At 61.1% G+C, this 19,308-nt stretch overlaps 2 protein-coding genes and 1 long non-coding RNA gene across 7 annotated transcripts in view; 2 read left to right on the top strand and 1 right to left on the bottom strand.

Moving 5' to 3' along the window:
- The first annotated feature begins 1,129 nt into the window (after positions 1 to 1,129).
- HMGA1 (high mobility group AT-hook 1) lies at positions 1,130 to 8,977 on the top strand. 2 transcript variants are annotated; one of them, XM_051854819.2, is made up of 6 exons: positions 1,130 to 1,288; positions 1,552 to 1,663; positions 4,246 to 4,390; positions 5,816 to 5,899; positions 6,426 to 6,476; positions 7,716 to 8,977. In XM_051854819.2, the coding sequence occupies exons 3-6, from the start codon at positions 4,289 to 4,291 to the stop codon at positions 7,767 to 7,769; spliced, it is 291 nt and encodes a 96-aa protein (XP_051710779.1). In that variant the 5' UTR covers positions 1,130 to 1,288; positions 1,552 to 1,663; positions 4,246 to 4,288; the 3' UTR covers positions 7,770 to 8,977. The 2 variants fall into 2 exon arrangements, with proteins under 2 accessions (XP_051710779.1, XP_069930282.1); XM_070074181.1 differs by having other exon boundaries at positions 4,246 to 4,423.
- Positions 8,978 to 9,100: 123 nt separating this feature from the next.
- Positions 9,101 to 11,179, bottom strand: SMIM29 (small integral membrane protein 29). Of its 4 annotated transcripts, XM_002714604.5 has the most exons (5): positions 11,113 to 11,179; positions 9,954 to 10,136; positions 9,824 to 9,849; positions 9,537 to 9,642; positions 9,101 to 9,433 (listed from the first exon to the last, which is right to left on the bottom strand). In XM_002714604.5, the coding sequence occupies exons 2-5, from the start codon at positions 10,062 to 10,064 to the stop codon at positions 9,368 to 9,370; spliced, it is 309 nt and encodes a 102-aa protein (XP_002714650.1). In that variant the 5' UTR covers positions 10,065 to 10,136; positions 11,113 to 11,179; the 3' UTR covers positions 9,101 to 9,367. The 4 variants fall into 4 exon arrangements, with proteins under 4 accessions (XP_002714650.1, XP_069930283.1, XP_017200535.1 ...); XM_070074182.1 differs by lacking the exons at positions 9,824 to 9,849; positions 11,113 to 11,179 and adding an exon at positions 9,850 to 9,866 and having other exon boundaries at positions 9,954 to 10,085; XM_017345046.3 differs by lacking the exon at positions 11,113 to 11,179 and having other exon boundaries at positions 9,537 to 9,603; positions 9,954 to 10,085.
- Positions 10,132 to 19,308, top strand: part of LOC138849675 (uncharacterized) — a 36,161-nt gene continuing 26,984 nt past the window's right edge. The window contains exon 1 of the long non-coding RNA XR_011388719.1: positions 10,132 to 10,871. This is a non-coding gene — a long non-coding RNA (uncharacterized lncRNA). The remainder of the gene's footprint in view (positions 10,872 to 19,308) is intronic.

The following is a 19,308-nucleotide window of genomic DNA, read 5'->3' as shown; positions in this document are numbered from 1 at the left end:
CCTCGGGCTCCCCACCCCGCCCCCACTGCGGGCTCCGGGTTTTCCTCGCGCCCCCCCACCCCCGCCCCCGCCCCTCCGCGCGCCCCCTGAGGAGGGGGCTGGGCCTGGGCCTCGCTGACCAGGGAGGAAGAAGGGGAGCAAAGAAAAACATGAGTCACTGCCGTGTGTCACTGGGCCGCATTACAATTCCCTGCCTCACAGGAGGTGTGGAAGGCCGCCTCGGGGACCGGGCGCGGGAGGTGCGCCCGACAGGGCCGCGGCCCGGCCTGCAGGGCGCGCCTCCCCTCTCCGACCCTGCCCTCTCTTCCCCCACCGCCATCTTCCCGCTCTGGCTTCCTCCTCGTTCAGCGCAACAAGTCCCGGTGGAGCCCGGCGCGGCGGGCCCGGACGGCGCGCGTCAGCTCAGACCCTGCCCGCAAAGCGCTTCCAGGCGTCGCCGGCCCAACCCTTTGTTGTTGTTGTTTTTTTTTTTTTTAAACCACGGCAGATGAGAAATCTGGGGGCCACTGCGGGACCGCGTGCTTCCAAAACGGCCGGAGGGCGCCAAAGGGAGTGACGCCCCGCTCGGGTCCAGCCCGCGAGCGAGCCAGTTGTGTCTCGCTCGAAGGCTGGACCTTGGTCATGCTTCGCGTGTGGCCGTTAACAAAATCTAAACACCTTGCATTTCACAAGACGGTACCCCACCCGCCAGTCACGCGCGGGATGTCACTGAAACGCACATGCTGACACACCTGTCGGCCTGGAGAAATCCGCAGGCCGTCGGTGTAAGGGAAAGGGGCGGCGCGTAGGCCGCGGAAGTCTCCCACACCCGCGTTTCTCTGCCCCACTCCGGCCGCGTGGACCCCCGCGGGCACGAAGGCCCACCCACACCCCCCACGGCGGGGCGCACACGCCCGGAGCGCCCCTAGAGGTGACTGTCCCGGGACTCCGGTTCCAGACGGTGAGGACGCCCCCGCCCCCCGCCCCGACGCCAGAAGCCCCTTCGAGATTGCTCGGCGCCCTGCTCCCCCTAGGACTGTGGGGAGTGGATCGTGACTGGGCGCACCCCCACAGCAGCCTAGCACCCACCCGCGCGGCGGCGGCGGCGGCGGCTGGCGGGCGGCCGCCCTTTTAAATCCCCGGGCTCATTTGCATGGCCCCGCCCCCCGGTGACACGGCTGGCGCGGGCGGGCCCGTCCCCCCTGCCCCTGGGTCGCTCTTTTTAAGCTCCCCTGAGCCGGGGCTGCGCTCCTCTAATTGGGACTCCGAGCCGGGGCTATTTCTGGCGCTGGCGCGGCTCCAAGAAGGCGTGAGTTCGCGGCCGCTCCGGTGGCTGCTTTTTTTTTTTTTTTAAATATATCTATAATTTAATTAAATTATTTATTTATTGAGGCCGCGCACGGGCCGTGCCCGGCTTCCTGCCCCTCGCCATCCTTCGGGGGAGGGGGGAGACTCCTGCCCACCCCCCCACCCCCGGCTGGATGTGACATATAAATACCCCGCGGGGGCCTGGGCGGCGAGCACGCGGCGGCGGCGGGCTCTGAGCGCCTCTGCCCTCTCTCCCGGTTTCAGATCCGCATTTGCTACCAGCGGCGGCGGCGGAGCCAGGCCGGTCCTCAGCGCCCAGCACCGTCGCTCCCGGCAGCCCCGGAGCGCGCACCGCAGGCCGGCGGCCGAGCTCGCGGTGAGTCGTCCCCGCGGCCCGCGGCGGCGGCGGCCGAGGGGGGCGCCCGCGCCCCCGCCCGGGGCTGCAGCGCGCGCCGCCGGCTTTATTCCCAGGCCGGGGCGGCGCGAGCCGGCGGCGGGGGAGGGCCGCGCGGCGCGGGGGCGGGCGGCGGGGCCCGGCGGCGCGGGGAGGACGCCCGCACCCCTTCCCCCGCGCCGCGGGCGCCCTGCGGGGGGGGGGCGGGGACCCTGGGAAGGCAAGCGCGCGGTGGGGGAGGGGGCGCGCGGCTGCGGCGAGCGCGAGTTGTGCACCCGGCGGAGCCCGGTGCACCTCGCGCGGCGGCCGCTCCCGCCGGGGCCGGGGGTGGGGGGCGGGGAGGAGGCCGGGCTGCGGCGGGCGTGCGGGGGCTCGGACGCCCCCCGCAGCCGCACGAAGTTCTGGAAGTGAGGGGGATGGGCGGGAACCCCGAGATTGGGCTCTCGCCCCCTGCGCGGGACGAGCCGGCTGCCCGGCCTGGATTTGGGGCTTCACCCCGACCCCACCTCTGGCCCGAGCTGCGCCTCCTCAGCCCCCAGGGCCGGGCCTGCCCTCCGCCCCCACAAACTGGTTTCTCTGCTTTGCTGGGCTCTGTTGGAACTAGTCCCCTGGACTCCCCGTTTCTGTTTTCCTGGGGTTTTATTTGGCGGGGCGGGCGCAGAGAGGGGGCTTTCTTCCTGTCCCCCGCCAGCGCGCGCCAGGTCTCCTGCCCCGGGGCGGGCTTGGGTGCCCCCTCTGGCAGGAAGTGGGGCCGGGTGCACCCGCGTGGCGGTGCATGCGGCCGGGGTGCGCTCGTTTCCCGCGCCTGCAGGGACGGCCTGCGCCCCTCCCCCTCGCGCTCTGGCCCCGACTCCCGCCGGTCTGCCCACAACGGCCCGGCGCAGGCACTTGCAGACGCCGCCTGGGTCTGGAGCAAGGGCCGACAGGGTCTTCACCAGCCGCTAGCTGGGAGAGCACACCGGTGGGCTGGGAGGGTCGCCAGTTTGCTGTGTGACCTTGGAAAACTCATCAGGCTTCTCTGGGCTACTTTTTTATTTTTTCCTTTATGCAGAATAAAAGGGACTGCTAAGATGAGGTACTGGGGTCATTCCTGCAGGGCCTTTAAGCGCTGGAGGAGCCTGGGACCCGAGTGGGCTTCCTACAAGCTGAGGGATTGGGGTTGGCCCCGAAACGTGGCTGCTCCAGGCCAGGCCTCGTTGATGTTCGCGAACAGGTGGCATAGAGACCAACGTTTCTTGGCCTCCCTAGAGAGAGCCTCAGGACTTCGTGGGGGCCTGGCCGGGTGGGGTAGGGGGGAGGCAGGCACCCACCCCATGCCATCAGAGGTTCGGGGGACTCCGGGCCAGCTTCGCCCAACTGGAACCCCCCCTGCGAGGGGGCCCTGGGCAGACCTTATGTGAGGTCAGCACTCATTTAGCTGATTAATTTTGATGTTTAGTTTGAAGGGGGCCTGTGGTGTAATATAAGATTCTAATCACTGGCTGTAATTACAGAGCAGGCCAAGCCACTAATGACGGAGCAGGCTAAATCAACCACCTTGTTTGCAAGGGTCTCCCAGTCTGAGATATAAAATAGGGTAATTACCAGACAAAGTCCCGCCGTCTGGAGGGGCTCTGTGCTTGAGGGGTGGGGGCCTTGGGTCCTCAAAAAAAATCGCAAGTTTGCAAAAATGTTTTTTCTTTCCTGGGTTAAAATTGGAAATTGCCTCAGAATCTCTCAAAGGAGGAAGAGAAGTCATTTACCGATAGAAGGTTTCTGAGGCTTCAGTTTTTTTATAAACTGTTCTGAGTTGGAGCCCCAAAGCCGTGTGGGGAGGCAGTGGAGACAGGTGTCTTAGCATTGCCTGCATTTCACAGACGGAGGGGCGGGGCAGGCAGGGGGTGGTGGCTGCAGGCTTCCAGGTCCACTTGGGGCTGCTGACCGGGCTGGCCCATGCTGCCTGCTCCAGGAGGGATAGGTGAACTCATCGTGGTGTGTGCGGGGGGAGGGGGGTGCTAATCAGACCCCCAGCAGGCTTTCCTCGCACCCCGCCCGCTGCAGGCTCCACCATCTTCCTCCCTCAGTTGTCCCCATCTTTGGAGTCCTCAAGGATTTCCCCTGGGACAGGGCAGAGACCTGGTGGGTGGGCACCAGCCCTGGCTGTGTGAGTGGTGGTCCTTGAGGCTTGAGCCCCGCCAGATGCACACAGAGTCGCTGTGTGTGGCTGCTGCAGCTGCCACCGTCTCATCTTCCCTGGTCCCTTCCGAACTGGCCAGGTGTGCTTTCTGCCGGCCCTGTGGGTCCCCCACCTCACCTGCACCTCAGCCTGGCCCATGGTACCAGGTCTGGGCTGTACCTCCTGGGCACCACCCCCAGGGCCCGTGGGGGCGGTGTCTGGGCAGGACAACAAAGAGGCCTTCTCAGCAGGAGATAAGGAGCTGATTAGGCCAACGGCCCTGCCCCACCCTGGGGCAGCATGCTGGGGGTGGGCAGAGTGGGAACGGGCAGTGTGCTTTGAGGGTGGGGTGGCGGCGCCGGAAGTGGCTCAAGTTGAGCTGTGTTGAAGCCTGCTCTGCCTCTTGCAGCATCCCAGCCGTCGCTCTCGCACCTGCCCTGCAGAGAGGGAAGATGAGCGAGTCGAGCTCGAAGGCCAGCCAGCCCTTGGCCTCCAAGCAGGAGAAGGACGGCACGGAGAAGCGCGGCCGAGGCAGGCCGCGCAAGCAGCCTCCGGTGAGTCCTGGGACAGCGCTGGTCGGGAGTCAGGTGGGTGTCCACGACTTGGCTTCAGTGTACCCTTTGGGAAGGGGGAGGTGGCCGGTGTCTCAGCGGGCGAGGGCACGGGATCATCGCCATCTGGGCTTGTGTCTGTGCTCACCCCACATGCGGCTCTGGGGCTGTGGGGGGACTCCAGGTGAGTTCCCAGGCCAGTGCGAGAAGGCCCAAGCCGCAGTGAGCCGGGGTCGTGGTAGAGCCGCCTGTTCCCCACGCTGCCATCTGTAGTAAACCAGTGACCACGTACAAGCGAGGAGATGCGTGCACACAGTTACTCTGTCCGGTAGCTCTGAGTCTGTGAGTGCTTGCTGTCCACTCTTGCTGGTCATGGCGCCCTGGGCTAAGCGCCAGTGGATGGCCACACTTGGAGGAGCCCTGGGAATGGGCTTCACCTGGTTCCCTGCGTGGACGTGGAGGCCCTAGGAAATGAGACTCTGGGAAAGTTGGTGGCAGGGACCCTCAGAGCCGTGGTGCCACCCCACCCCCAGGGAGGAGAGGTGACACAGCCAGCCTGGCACCGCGAGGTGCACCTGTTCATGTGAGAACCTGGGCCTCGCAGGTGCGAGCTGTGTGCGGGGGCAGAGGAGGAGAGCGAGCGGAGGAGCTGAGGTTGGCCCTTGCCTCTTCAGCCTGGGGCGGGTCGTTAACAGCCGTGTGCAACATGGAGCCGGGGCTAAACCGCCCTGTTTCTCTGGGACTTTGGAGCAATTCACCTGTTACCTTCAGAACCTGGAGTTGGTTGGGGGGGGTCCTCCTCTGATCCGCCACTCCCTCCCGCACCTGTTAGCTGTGCCCACTGTTTGGGTAGGACCCCAGGAGAGAGGGCCTGGGTCACTAGACCACTAGATGTGGTTATGAACAGCCCACAGGGGGCTGCCCCAAGCAGTAGCTGGCCGCCTTCACTTACCATCTAGCCTCTTCACGTCGAGCAGAGAATTAGCATTATTCCGTCTGGGTTTAGTCAGATTTCAGCAGTAGTGACCTCAGGGGCAGCCTGGGACCCTCGTCTCCAGCACGCGTCCTCTGAGGGGTGGGCAGGACTGGGAACTCTGCATGCATCTCATTTCCCTGACACTCTGCAAGGTGAGGCATCCAGCGTCTTGCCCAAGATCCATGGCAGAACTGGGACTCGGCAGAGCCGCCTGCGGCTGTCTTGCTGCCTCTGTGACACCTTTTTGCTAGGGGACGTCGGTCTCTCGCTGTTCTGTTGTCACAGAGGCTCCAAGGAAAGCAAGGGGAGGGGCTGTGCGAGGGTGGTCCGGCGGAGGCCTCGAGGCCCCAGGGGCCTGCCCACCCTGGTTCCCGTGGGTGGGAGCCTGCTGCAGCGGGCAGAGGGCTGGGACAGGTGGGGACTGTCCCTGATTGCCCCGTCTGTCTCTGCAGAAGGAGCCTAGCGAAGTGCCAACACCCAAGAGACCTCGGGGCCGACCAAAGGGGAGCAAGAACAAGGGTGCTGCCAAGACCCGGGTGAGGACTGGGGAGACAGGGCAGATGCACAGAAGTCCACCGCTGTGGGGAGCTGGGGCGGGGGACGCAGGGGTGGGAGTGCTGCCCAGGACAATGGGGAAATCAAGTCAGAAGTCCCTGTGGATTTCACGATCTGGAGAAGGACAGGTGGGAGAGAGAGGGGCTGAGTGCTGCCCTTGTCCCAAGGGACAGGGACACGCACACGCACGGGGAGGCCCATTCCCAGTGCAGAAACCTTGTTTTGTTTTTTATTTTTTCTAAGGCACTACTCATATCCTCTGAGTCATGGGTGGAGGATGGAGTAGGGGGCGTGTGTGTGTGTGTGTGTGTGTGCATGTGTGTGTGTAGGGCGGGGGAGTGTGGCTGCCCAGTCCCCACAGCTGGGCCTGCCTGGTGAGAGTGGCTGCCCTGAGCTGCGAGGCGGGGAGTGCCGCTCCCATGTGCCTTCCTCCGCGTCCCGGGCGCTGGTCGTCGGACAGCACTGCTGAGTGTTTTCCACTTAGGGGATGTTTTCTCTGACCTCTAGAAAACCACCACAGCTCCAGGAAGGAAGCCAAGGGGCAGACCCAAAAAACTGGTAGGTACAGGAGCGGCGGCTCTTCCCATGGGTGCTGCTGGGAGTTCTTGATGCGTGATTCCCTGCACCCTCCACGGAAGGACACGCTTCTGACTGTGCCCGGGGTGCTGGGGTGCCAGATTGTGCAGAGGTCCAAAGGGAGATAGGAGCTTGCCCCAGGGTTTTTGTTTTTAAAGATTTTTTTTTTTTTTTTTTTTTGAAAGTCAAGAGATGGAGAGACAGATCTTCTGTATACTGGTTCGCTCCTCTGGCCACAGCAGCAAGGGCTGGGCCAGAGCCAGGAGCTGCGTCCTGGTTTCTTTTGCTGCCTCCACAGGCGCATTACCCGGAAGCGCAGCCAGGAGGCCCCGAAACCTGCAGCTCCCAGGGGCTGTGTCCTGAGGAAGCAGGCGTCCGACCAGATAGCCGGGGTGGGCGGGCTGTCCACGCCTCCAGCAGCCTGAGACTTGAAGCAGGGCCCAGGAGGTCGCCTAGCCTGTCCCTGTCTCTGGAGGCAGGAGAGGAAGCCACTGGGGAATCGTGAGGGTCGCTCCTCCGTGGTCCTCTCAGGAAGAGGAAGCGAGGACAGCTCAGCCCTGGGGGGGTGGTGGGAGGCACCCCGTCCTGCCTGGACCTTCCCTGGCTCCCTGAGGTGCTCATTCCTCGAGCTGAGCCACAGCTAAGGGGGGCGCTGCTGGCCAGGCCCCAGGAGTGAGTAACAGGAAACAAGTTGTTTTGGAGTTTGTGCCTGGCACGGGGGCTGCAGGCCTGTGTGGTGTCCCGACATTCCCGCCCAGTGAGTGGGCCCCCGGCACACACTTCCCCTGCCTCCCCACCCTGGCCCGGGGTCAGCCCTCGGCCACCCCAGGGGACCCAGGGCCACAGCCCAGTACCTGTCCCTGTGGGCCAAGGCCACCTGGTTGCCCCGCATACACAGGGGCCTCACCGCCCTCTGGCCACCCGTTCCTCCCTGTGGCCTCTCCTCCGGAGAGAGCCGGGCACTTGTCCACGCCCCCTGAGCCTGCCCTCTGCTGCCCATGGGCCAGGGGGGCCTGGCTCCTGGCTCTGTGAGAGCAGCATGTGTGTGGTTTTTTTTTTCCCTCCTTTTAAATTCTTCCTTTTTATGAATGAAACCGGGCTGTGGAGGTTGCTGAGTCACCCACACACTCAGCCCTGACTCACGCAGGGAGGGGGTGGGGCCCAGCCTCCGGGGGTGGAGAAGGAGGGCGCCCGCCCAGAGCTCCTCTGTCCACCTCACAGGAGAAGGAGGAAGAGGAGGGCATCTCGCAGGAGTCCTCCGAGGAGGAGCAGTGACCGCGCCGTGCCGCCTGCTCCGGCATCCCAGGAGCAGCTTTCCTCTGGGACTGGACGGCTTCGCTCTGCTCCCACTGCCCCCGCCCTCCCCCAGGCCCACACCCCCACCTGCGCCCTCCCCACCGCACACTACACAGCACACCACGCTGTAGGCCCCCGCCCTCCCAGGGGGAGGCCAGCTGCCCTCTGGCCTCAGCTCCCAGCCTGCCCTCCCGCAGCACACACTCGCCCGCCTGGACAAGGCTGATTCCCACTTAGCCGCACCCTGCACCTGCCGCGACCCCGCTCCCTGGCCGGTGGGAACACTGCTTTGTGGGCTCTTGGTTTGGGGGCCCTTTCTCGGCTCTACTGTTCCCTCTGGCTTCCCAGAGAGGGGGCTGAGAGGGCTCCCCTGGCCTTAAGGGGCCCAGGCCCCATCTCATTCTGACATGCACCACTCCATTGCCCTGGTGGCAGCAGGTGTGGCCAATAGCCCCCTGGGATGCCCCAATAACCACAGCCACCAGGTGGGGCTCCCACCCCGTGTTCTGCTTTCCCTCACCTCACCAGGTCCCTGTCCGAGGATGGGCAGCCGCCTGCCCACCCTGCAGCCACTCTGGGATTTGGGTATTGCAGTTAGACGTGCAGCAGGGTCGCCTGTTGTCCAAGTGAGGCCCAGGGTCCCTGTGGCAGCCACCCGAGGGGGGCTGGGGCCGTGCCCACCCCTCCCTGCTTCTGCTCTAGGCCTGTCTCCCTCCCATGGGGCACTAATAACAAGGAGCTAGCCCTGCCCGCCCCCACCCCTCCTGCTCCGCCCCACCCCCCAAGGTTCTGGTTCCATCTTTCCTCTGTTCACAAACTACCTCTGGACAGTTGTGTTGTTTTTTGTTCAATGTTTTGTCCTTAGACATCCCATCACCGCTGCTGCTGTCAGCGCCGAACGCTCCCCCCATTGCCCGCCTCATTCTGTCCGCATCCCTCCCCCGGGACAAGGGGGCTGGGGCGCAGCAGGCTGGGGCCCTGACACTCAGGCCCAGGGAAGGTGGGGCCTCACCCCGAGGGTGCTGCAGCAGAGCCAGGGGGCCCGTGTTTGTCCTGAAGGGTGTAGGAGCCGCCTTCTCCCCCTGTTCTGTTGGGGAGGGGGCAGCCGTTTTATGTCCCAGCCTGGGGCTCCCCCTTTGGTTTCCTATTTGCAGTTACTTGAATAAAAAAATATCCTTTTCTGGAAAGGAGTGTGGTTGTGCTCTAAGGCCTGGGGGGCGGGGGTGGCAGGGGGAGTGGCACTCTGGGGACCTCAGGCTGGGGTTGGAGCCTCAGGTAATTTAACCCCCTTTGAAGAATTCTGCCGCGTCTCTAGCCACAAAACCATTTATTTACAAAATATGTATACTGAGTATTATACATCTGGGTCCCTCGCTGTGGAAACCCAAAGCCAGTCCAGGATCCAGGGAACCTATAGAAAGCAAAGTTGTCTCCCAGCTGCCTCTGCCCCGGGGAGGAGGCCCCCATTAGTGCCGGGAGGTGGGTGAGGGCTGAGGGCAGGGTGAGGCTGCTGAGCAGAGTTGGGGGGGCGGGGAAGCAGACTGCAGGACCCCCGAGGCTCCGGCCGGGGGCTCAGGTCAGGTCTTGACATCCAGCAGGGGCACCCGCTTGTGCTGGTAGCCACTCTGCCAGCCGTGCACCACCTGTGGGGCGGAGGTCACACAAGGCTGGGTTGGAGGAGGCGCCCCCAGCCACGCCCAGGTGGGGAGGGCAGAAGCAGCCTGGGTTTCCCCTGCCCCTACTCACCTTCGGGTCTCCCACGTCCGACAGGAGCTCCTGCTCAGCCTCGTGCAGCTCCTCAGCCGGGTCGTAGCTGTACATGGGGAGCAGGTGGTGGCGAAGCCGGTCCACCCTGGGGGCAGGGCGGGATGCTCAGCCCAGGCCCCCAACCCTCACAAGACCTGCCTGGACCCCAGGCAAGGACGGGCCCTTCCCTGGAGAGCTGGTGGGGGCAGGGGGAACATCTCCCGAGGGATGAGGGTGCAGAGGGCTCAGGGGAAGGAGTTTAAGCAGTGGGGGGCAGTGCCACTCACCGTTTTCTCTTCTGGACATACATTACCTGCAACAGAGACAGCACTGGGCAGCACTGGGCTGCTAGGCCCCCCGCCCCCTTACAGAACACAGCTGAGATGTGTGCAGAGGTGGGGGGGGGGGGCTCCTTACCACGGCCACCACCACCCCGACCAGGGTGATGAGGAAGAAAGGGCCCAACACATAGCCCACCATGGAGTCGCTGTTGGCCTGGGGCGCATTGGGCACTGTGGTGTTACTCATGACACCGGCAGGCGGAGCGCGCGGTGGTCAGCATGGGCAGTGGTGCCTGGGAGGGCGCCTCCACCGGGCTCCCTGGGGAGGAGGAAGGGAGGTTACCATTGCACCCAGACTTCTACACCCCCACCCAGGGAGCACTATGAATACGGGCCCTAGGTCAAGTGTTGGGATGAGGGGTCCCCCAGACACCCCTGCTGGGTGTAACCAGCCCAGAACTCCGCAAATTCGGTAAGAAGGCCTAGGTCTGGTGCCCAAAGTCCTGTCCAGCTCTTATCCCGAAATCAGGGTGGGGCTCGGATCAGATGCCGGGCAAACATTTGCAAGCCTCCACTTCTGGGGAAAGGTCAGTAGCAAGTTCCCTGTTCCCTCAGACCTGGGCACCGGGGCTGCAGTTCCTGCCCAGGGGCGCACGCCAACATAGGGAGGTCCTGAGCTGCGGCCTGGGGGTGAGGCGGCAGCGCCCCAGCCGACCCCCACACTTCGACTACAGGCCACATGCCGGCGCTCTGTGCCCTCCTCGGCCCTGGGGTCACCCCAGACACAGTCCGGACATCCCCTCGGCGGTCCCCACGCCAGGGTGCACACAGCGGGCAGGGCTGGCCTGTATCTTCGAGATGATGTCACCTCCCTCGAGTCCCTCTGGTCCCCACCCGGGGCTCCGCCCAGGTCCCTCCCTCCTGGTCTGGAGGGCGCGGAAGGGGAGCGGGTCAGCTCCCTTTGACAGACGCGAGATCGTCCCGGGGCGGCTGCACGCTGGTGAACCGAGGGCCCTGACCCGGCTTCTCCAGGGTCTCTGTCAGGGCGTCAGGGGTGAGCGACCGCGCCGTGTCCCGGGGGCGCTGGGCTCGCCCCCGTCACCCAGTGCCCTCTCCTGCTCCCAGGGCGGGGAGGGCGTCAGGACGGGCCAGAGACGGCAGGCGGGAGGCAGTTCCCACGGCGCGGGGAGGCTCAGGCCGGGGTGGGGGTGTGGGGAGCGCCGAGGGGCCGCCCCGCGCCCCGGCATCCTGGGATGCCGGCGCTCCGCTGCCCAGCCACCCCGGCCATGCCTTACCTCCCGCCGCCGCAGCCCCGACAGGAACGCCCTCGCTTGGCTCCCCGGCCCCGGAAGAGCCCGCAGCGCGTGATCAAAGGACCCGGGGAAGTGGGCGGGGCCTGGGCCGCCGGGCTCAGCCAATCCGGTGGTGGAAGGAGGCCGGCCTGGAGCCTTCTGGAGCCGCCAATCCGGAGGCGGGGTGGGTGCATGGGGCGGGGTCGGGGCGGAGGGAAGCTCCCTGGCTTGCAGGGCCCCGGCGGCGGCGGCAGGGGGCGACCGAGGGCTGCGCAGCGGGGGAGGAGGGGCGGGCCGGGCGCGCTCGGTTTCCCGGCGGCCCCCGGGCCGAGGCGGGCTGCGCGCCCGAAGCTGCGGATCGGGTTCCGGGAGCGGCCGGCGTGGGTTCGGAGCCCGCCGCCTGGTTGGAGCCCGAGCGCCGGGCCCGCAAGGCCTCGCCCAGTGTTGGTTGGCCGGCCCCTGGGACTGTCTTAGCGGGAGGGCAAGCACGCACGAGACGCCGGCGCCTGCAGGTCCCGGGTGGGTTTCTCTGTGTTCTGTGGTTTTTGAGTCTGGAGGCCGCAGAGACCCCCGGCCCTGGCTCCTGTCAGAACTGGGCCGGCCTGGCCTTGCAAGGACGTGAGGAGCAAGCGAGGGGTCGTGATGGCCGTCCACGCATGCGGCTTCTGCCCTCGTCCTTCGGACCTCCGGCCCCATGTCTGAGCGCTCATGCCCGTCAGGCTAGTGTGTGCAGGGGGCCAGGTGTCAGGGTGAGGGACTCGGCGTGTTTTAGCTTTCCTCGCTCCTGGGACAGAGCACCCTGACCTCAGGTGACGCTGTGCAAGCCGAGGCCTAGAGCGCCGTATTGAGCCGCCAGGCCTTCGACCTGATAGTCCAGGGCAAGGCGAACGGCGTGGTGGGGCAGCCCTGTGGCTTCCTCCGGCGCGGGGGCCGCCCCAAGCCCAGCCCGGGAACAGCTCCAGCTCTGCCTGGCCTCTTCCTGCCGGTGTTGAGGCTGCTCGGGCTTTCTCCCTCTCTGTGTTGCTGTGGCTACAGCTTGGCGGAGGGCAAGAGGACTGAGGCGTCAGAGCGAACCGGCAAAGGCGAGACCTGAAAAGGTTGAGCTGTTTGCAAGCGACCGCACTGCAGAACGAGGGTTGCGGACAGGCATAGACCTGGAAGACATCCGGCCTGCAACATGGTAGCATTCATAGTACCTGGCATCTGTCAAGACAGTGACCCATAAACACCCAGGCACGGGGCGGCGCTGTGGCACAGCAGGGCAAGCCACTGCCTTCTAAACTGGCATCCCGTGGGGGTATCTTGAGTCCGGGCTGCTTAGCCTCACATCAAGCTCCCTAATAACTAACAGAATCATAGAGTTACAGATGCCCACAAATGAGATAAAAATGGAATAAAAATACTTGTAAAAGAAGGCAGAGTGGCCTGGTGCTGTGGCCTAGCGGGTAAAGCCACTGCCTGCAGTGCCGGCATCCCATATGGGCGCTGGTTCAAGTCCTGGCTGCTCCACTTTCAATCCAGCTCTCTGCTATGGCCTGGGAAAGCAGTAGAAGGTGGCCCAAGTCCTTGGGCCCCTGCACCTGAGTGGGAGACCCAGAAGAGGCTCCTGGCTCCTGGCACCTGGATGGGTGCAGTTCCGGCTATTGCAGCCATCAGGAAAGTGAACCAATGGATGGAAGACCTCTCCCTGTCTCTGTCTCTGCCTTTCAAATAAATAAATAAGTCTTTACAAAAAAAAAAAAAAAAAAAAAAAAAAAAAAAAAAGAAGGCAGAAGCAGAAAGGGGGAACAAAGAACAGATAACAACAACTAGAAAACAAATAACAGGAAATAGAACTGAAACCTAACTATCAATAATTATATTAAAAGTAAGTGGTCTAAACAACCCCATTAAATGGCAAAGACTTTCATATTCGATTAAAGTGAGATTCAACAATATTCTGCCCCAAGATCGCACTTTGAATACCTTCAGATGTGCTAAAAGTAAAAGGATTTGAGAGTCAAAACTGGAGAGGCTACCCCAGGATCAGAGAAAGCTGACTTCAGAGCGCAGGACGTTACCAGGGATAAAGAAGGTAATTCCACGGTGACAAAGGAGTTAATTGAAGAAATAAGCTTCAATGTTCATGTACCAGATAAGAGAGCTTCAAAAGATATGAAGTAACAACTGACAACTGCAAAAGCAAAAAAAGTCACAGTTATAATCCGAGATGACCGTATGGTTCTCTCAGTAACTGGTAAGAGGAGACATGAGCAGCCAGAATGCGGTGGACTTGAACACTGTCCATGAACGTGACCTGACTGCCATTCACAGGACACTCCACTTAACCACAGCATAACAGGGGCCGGCACTGTGGCTCAGCGGGTCACCTGTGGCGCCAGCATCCCATATGGGCCCCAGTTCAAGTCCCTGCTGCTCCACTTCTGATCCAGCTCCCTGATAATGCACCCGGGAAAGCAGTGGAAGATGGCCCAGGTGCTTGTGCCCCTGCCACTCACTTGGGCGACTCAGATGAAGCTCCCGGCTCCTGGCTTCAGCCTGGCACAGGGCTGGCTGTGCAGCCATCTGGGGAGTGAACCAGTGGATGGAAGCTTCGTCTCTCTCTCTAACTCTTTCAAATAAATAAATATATTTTTAAATGGCTCAAAAATAGCTCTGCTTACTGAGGAGGCGTTTGGTGCTATGATTTTCTCTCCATTTTCGAGGCCCCCCACAAACGCTGAAGTTCCCTTCATCTTCCTTCAGCTCACACATGTCCTATTTGTTCTTTGACCATGAGCGTAATTTGCTCAGTCTCCAGATGTTTGAGGATTTGCCAAAGATTTTTCCGTTACTACTTTCTGATATAGTTCCATTGTGACCAGAGAACATATTTGGTTATGTCTTAAATGTTTTTAAATCCACTGAGTCTTGTTTGATGGCCCAATATATTCCTCTCTTGATAAAATGTTCTCTATACACTTGAATGTGCATTATGCTATTTTGTTGTTGTTTTAAATACTTATTTTGAAAGAATCGCAGAGAGAGGGAGAAGCACACACACAGAGTTCACTCCCCAAATGGCTACCAAGAACACCATCTGAGTCTCCCACGTGCAGGGGCCCAAGGGCTTGGGCCACCTTCTGCTGCTTTCCCAGGCTGATTTGTAGGAGCTGGATCGGAAGTGGAGAAGTGGGGGCTTGAACCAGCGCTCACATGGGATGTGCTTGCAGGCAGCGGCTTAACCTGCTCTACCACAATGCAAAGGCTGCTGCTTCTTGAGAAGAGCAACGGAATGTATCAGGCTCTCGGCACCTGATCAGGCAGAGGGAAGACGGCCTGCCGCTGGCAGGAATGCAAGAGGTGGCGGCGTTACAGTCCCGGGCAGTGACAGCCACAGGAACATCGGGAAGAGCCTTACAGCAGTGCACTCCGTAACAGACACAAACCGCAGACACAAGTCACCGAAGCGCAGTTACTCTATAGCGAGGGGCCAGCGTCCTAGCTCCTGGCCAGCCCAGACCCCAGCAGTTCCGCCCACCTGGGGAGTGAATCACTGGATGAAAGATTCTCTCTCCCTCCCTCTGTAACTCTGCCTTGGAAATAAATAAATCTTTAAGATGGCTGCCTTCATTTCATGGTAAATAAACTTACAGCCATCAGCTTGAGCTGATTTTAGCTTTAATAGCCTAAGTAACTGCAACTATGGATGCCAGCTTCGCAGATGGTGGCTTAACCCCCTACGCCACTACGCTGGCCTCTGCAGTTTTTTTTTTTTTTTTTTTTTTTTTTAATTTACTTTACTTGAAAGGCAGAGTTACCGAGAGAAAGAGAGAGAGAGAGAGATCGTCTATCTGCTGGTTCACTACCCAAATGGTTGCACAGCCAGGGCTGGGCCAGACCAAAGCCAGGAGCCGGGAGCTTTATCTGGTGTCCTGCGTGGGTGCAGGAGTCCACGCACTTGGGCCATCTCTGCAGCCTTATTAGGCACAGAAGCAGGGAGCTGGATTCAAAGTGGAGCAGGGACCAGAGCTGTGGCGTAGTGGGTGAAGTCATTGGCATCCCATACAGGTGCCAGTTCTCTTCCCAGCTGCTCCACTTCTGATCCGGCTCCCTGCTATGGCCTGGGAAAGCAGTAGAAGATGGCCCATGTTCTTGAGCCCCTGCACCCACATGGGAGACTTAGAAGCTCCTGGCTTCGGATTGGCCCAGCCCCAGCCATTGCAGCCACCTGGAGAGTGAACCAGCGGATGGAAGACCTCTCTCTCTATCCCCACCTCTGCTCCATCTCTGTCTTTCAAATAAATAAAGCTTAAAAAAAAAAAAAGCTCCAAGTTTATCAAGTGTATGTTGCTTACGGGAGACTCACTCTGGACCTACACACAGGTTAAAAGTGAAAGGCTGCGAAAAATCAAAAAGAGAGCTGACTGAAATAGATTCTGAGCCGAAACTAGCTAGGTGGGACAAAGGAGCACATTCAGCGTTGTAACAGGCAAGCCGCGAGGAAGGAGCAGCAGTGGTGAGCACGCACGCCGCACAGCGCAGCCCCGGTGGATGAAGCAGACAGACGCGACCAAAGGGAGAAGTCAGTGTCTTTCTTTTTTGAAAGAAAGAAATTTCATTTTGGGGAGAACATGGAACAGTTGGAACTGTCATCCCTGGCTCATGGTGTGTGACAAGGAACAGGCACTTTGGAAAACTGTGGGATTTTCTTACAGACTTGAGGATGAACCTACTTAAGGGCTCATCGCTTAATTTGTTAAAAAGGTTTATTTATTTATTTATTTGAAAGAGTTACACAGAGAAAAGGAGAGGCGGGGGAGGGGGGGTGTCTTCCATTCGCTGGTTCACTCCCCAGACGGCTGCAACGGCCGGAGCTGCGCTGATCCGAAGCCAGGAGCCAGGAGCTTCTTCCTGGTCTCCCACGCAGGTGCAGGGGCCCAAGGACTTGGGCCATCTTCTACTGCTTTCCCAGGCCATAGCAGAGAGCTGGATCGGAAGTGGAGCAGCCGGGACTTGAACCGGCGCCCATATGGGATGCTGGCACTGCAGGCGGCGGCTTTACCCGCTACCCCACAGCACCAGGCCCCATGACTCATCACTTTAATTCCCAGAAATGAAAATATATATCCTCAACAAAATGTATGCCAGAATGTAGCTGCAGGATTTTTTAATCTTTAAAAAGGTCCCATTTTTTGACAAATTATAATCATACATATTTATGGAATAAAAAATGGTGCTGCATGTATGTAGTGTGGAACGACTGAATCAAGCTACTTCACACAGATGCCACCTTAAGCATGCATCATTCATTCCTCCTGCCCAGCTGCAACTTCCTATGCTTTGGCCAACACCTTCCTGTCGGCCTCCAGCCCCGCTAACCACCGTTCTGCTCTCTGCTGTACGGGTTCACTTGTTTTCGGGCCCACGTGGAGGTGTAAAGGTGCGGCCTCCGTCTAGAAATGGCTCCACAGTGATGGGGAAGGGATCTCATCACAACGTCCTGGGTGGAGGTCGGTGCCGAGCGGGGACCGACACCCTGACGGCAGGTGCACCATACGGGCCCTTATCATTGGCCGCTCCACTTTCTCGGATTGAGCCCCCCACACCCCAGCAAAGCAACTGCCCTGCACCTTCCAGAGGAGGTCTCCCTGGCCTGCCCCTCCCCGCCCCCCAACCCCAGGCATGGCGAGAAGCAACCAGCCTCCCCTCGGCTCCTGCCCCAGGCCCGGGAAAGCTGGCAGGGGATCCTGAGAGAGAGCTAAAGGGAGCTTCCCCCTCGTGAAAAGGCACCCCCTCTTCTTCCCTTGCTCCCCAGACTCAAGGCCAGGAGAGGCCTCCATCCGTGACGAGTGATTAGCCAGGGCACCATGCTGGGTGAACACCACCACCTTTCCCCACAGGCTGTGCACTGTGGCTTTTTTTTTTTAAGATTTATTTATTTACTTGAAAGTCAGAGTTACACAGAGAGGAGAGGCAGAGAGCGAGCGAGTGCTGTCTTCCATCCGCTGGTTCACTCCCCAATTGACCGCAACGGCTGGAGCTGGGCCGATCCGAAGCCAGGAGCCAGGAGCTTCTTCCAGACCTCCCGTGCGGGCGCAGGGGCCCAAGGACTTGGGCCATCTTCTACTGCTTTCCCAAGCCACAGCGCCGGCCCCCGCTTTTTTTTTTTTTTTTTTTTTATTTACTTGAAAGGGAGAGTTACAGAGAGAGCGAGCGAGAGTGAGAGAGAGGTCTTCCATTGGCTGGTTCTTTCCCCAAATGGCCACAACAGCTGGAGTTGGACCAACCTGAAGCCAGGAGCCTGGAGCTTCTTCCGGGTCTCCCACGCAAGTACAGGGCCCAAGTGCTTGGGCCATCTTCTACTGCTTTCCCGGGCCATAGCAGAGAGCTGGATCAGAAGTGGAGCAGCCGGGATTCGAACCGGTGCAAGGCTTAGCATACTATGTCACAGGCTCAGACTGCGGCTCTTCTACCTCCGGGACTCCTCCCATCCAGGTCCCTGAGGGCCTCTAGCATTTGCTCTGAGGCTCAGGGGGAAAGTGCAGGGCTGTGGGGTGCCGAGACGATGAGGGGATGCTGGGCGCTCCTTCTTTGTGCTGGGACACCCCCCTCCCCCAATGCCATTTGGCGCTGCCTCTTCTGAGCCCCAACTCCTGGGTCCCTGCTCTGTACTACTCAGCGGGATATGGATAGCAGAGACAGACTCAGAGCGAGGGCTTGTCCATGGGGGCACACAGCCCCCTTAGAGGGAAGGAGCGGATTCTTTCCCTAAGGAGGGCACAGATGTGAGTGTGCAGCTATGCGATGGCGTATGGCACCGGGACATCCACACGAAGTTCTAGGAAGAGGCAGTGTCTGGTGTGGTGGGCAGGTACTGGGTACTGAGCCAGCGTACTGTAGCCTCTTCACACCTTCCTAAGTGAAACGGCCAACGGCCACTCAGACACTAAGTGGTGTTTGTTTGTTTGTTTGTTTTGGACAGGCAGAGTGGATAGTGAGAGAGAGAGACAGAGAGAAAGGTCTTCCTTTACCGTTGGTTCACCCTCCAATGGCCGCTGCGGACGGCACACCGCGCTGATCCGATGGCAGGAGCCAGGTGCTTCTCCTGGTCTCCCATGGGGTGCAGGGCCCAAGCACTTGGGCCATCCTCCACTGCACTCCCTGGCCACAGCAGAGAGCTGGCCTGGAAGAGGGGCAACCAGGACAGAATCCGGCGCCCGGACCGGGACTAGAACCCGGTGTGCCGGCGCCGCTAGGTGGAGGATTAGCCTATTGAGCCGCGGCGCTGGCTACTAAGTGGGTTTTGAGTACTGCCACCATTTCTCCCAGACACCTGTCAGCACCCAGGAGCAGCCCACTGCCCAGCCCCCAGCTGGCGTGGTACGAGGTGTTTAGGGACCAGATGCAAACTCAGCCCTGCACTTGCCACCTCCCTACCTTCAGTTTCCTTGTCCACCCTCCAGTCTAGTGACCAAGATGGCGTGCCAAGGGCGTCCAAGGGTGGGTTCTGGGGCCAGCCCTCCCAGGCTGGACCATGCTTGTTTCCTTGGATGTTACCTGACTTGCGCATTTTCTCCTGCAGCCTGGTGACCTCCTTTTCCCATCTGTGGACTTGCTCCTTTGTGGGTCTTGCGCTTTTGCTGGCTGCCCATCGCCCATCCTCTGCTGTAGAACCCGGCCCTCTCCCACGCAGGGCTCCGTTTCCTGGGCCCCTGCTTCGCCCTGCTCCCCGAAGGAGCTCTGTCGCCACACTGCTTCAGCCACTGGGTCTCCCAGTGTGGGTCCCGAGGGGACACGGGGCTCCCTGGACCGGTCTCTGGCTCTCGCCTCACTGCCTTCCCCTTTGGCTTGTACAGTCCCGCTTCTCCAGCTCCTTTAAAAAGCAGCCAGCTCCCGGGGCCTCCGCCTCCTCTCCCACGCCTGGCTGCGAGCTGGAGCGTGAGGCAGGGCCTGTGGCCCGGAGCACACAGGACACGGTATCAGCTTCCCTGAAAGCCCAACCCCACGGTCACCGCTCCCTTTTAAAGCCTTTGCTGGCTTCTTGGTCATGCGGAGCAAAGGTCACGCGCGGCCTGCCAGGCCGCCTGACCCCAGCTTGCCTCTCCCGCGGCACCTCCTGCTGCTCCCCCTCGCTGCCCACTGTGGCCCTCAGGTGCCGCCGGCCGGGTCCAGGGCCCTGCCCCTGCACACACTGTCCCTTCAGCCCACTGGGTTCCT

Source organism: Oryctolagus cuniculus, chromosome 5 (assembly GCF_964237555.1).
Source record: "Oryctolagus cuniculus chromosome 5, mOryCun1.1, whole genome shotgun sequence".
In the NCBI taxonomy this organism is placed as follows: Eukaryota; Metazoa; Chordata; class Mammalia; order Lagomorpha; family Leporidae; genus Oryctolagus; species Oryctolagus cuniculus.
This window is presented reverse-complemented; position numbering and strand designations above follow the sequence as displayed.

What these genes read in the sequence shown, in the direction of transcription:
- HMGA1 (XM_070074181.1), top strand. Translation starts at nt 4,289, where the DNA reads ATGAGCGAGTCGAGCTCGAAGGCCAGCCAGCCCTTGGCCTCCAAGCAG. An exon ending in CAGCGCTGGTCGGGAGTCAG is followed by an intron (nt 4,424 to 5,815) that starts GTGGGTGTCCAC and finishes CTGTCTCTGCAG; the next exon opens with AAGGAGCCTAGCGAAGTGCC. An exon ending in AGGGTGCTGCCAAGACCCGG is followed by an intron (nt 5,900 to 6,425) that starts GTGAGGACTGGG and finishes TCTGACCTCTAG; the next exon opens with AAAACCACCACAGCTCCAGG.
- SMIM29 (XM_002714604.5), bottom strand. Translation starts at nt 10,064, where the DNA reads ATGAGTAACACCACAGTGCCCAATGCGCCCCAGGCCAACAGCGACTCC. An exon ending in TCGGGGTGGTGGTGGCCGTG is followed by an intron (nt 9,850 to 9,953) that starts GTAAGGAGCCCC and finishes TCTCTGTTGCAG; the next exon opens with GTAATGTATGTCCAGAAGAG. An exon ending in TATGTCCAGAAGAGAAAACG is followed by an intron (nt 9,643 to 9,823) that starts GTGAGTGGCACT and finishes CCCTGCCCCCAG; the next exon opens with GGTGGACCGGCTTCGCCACC.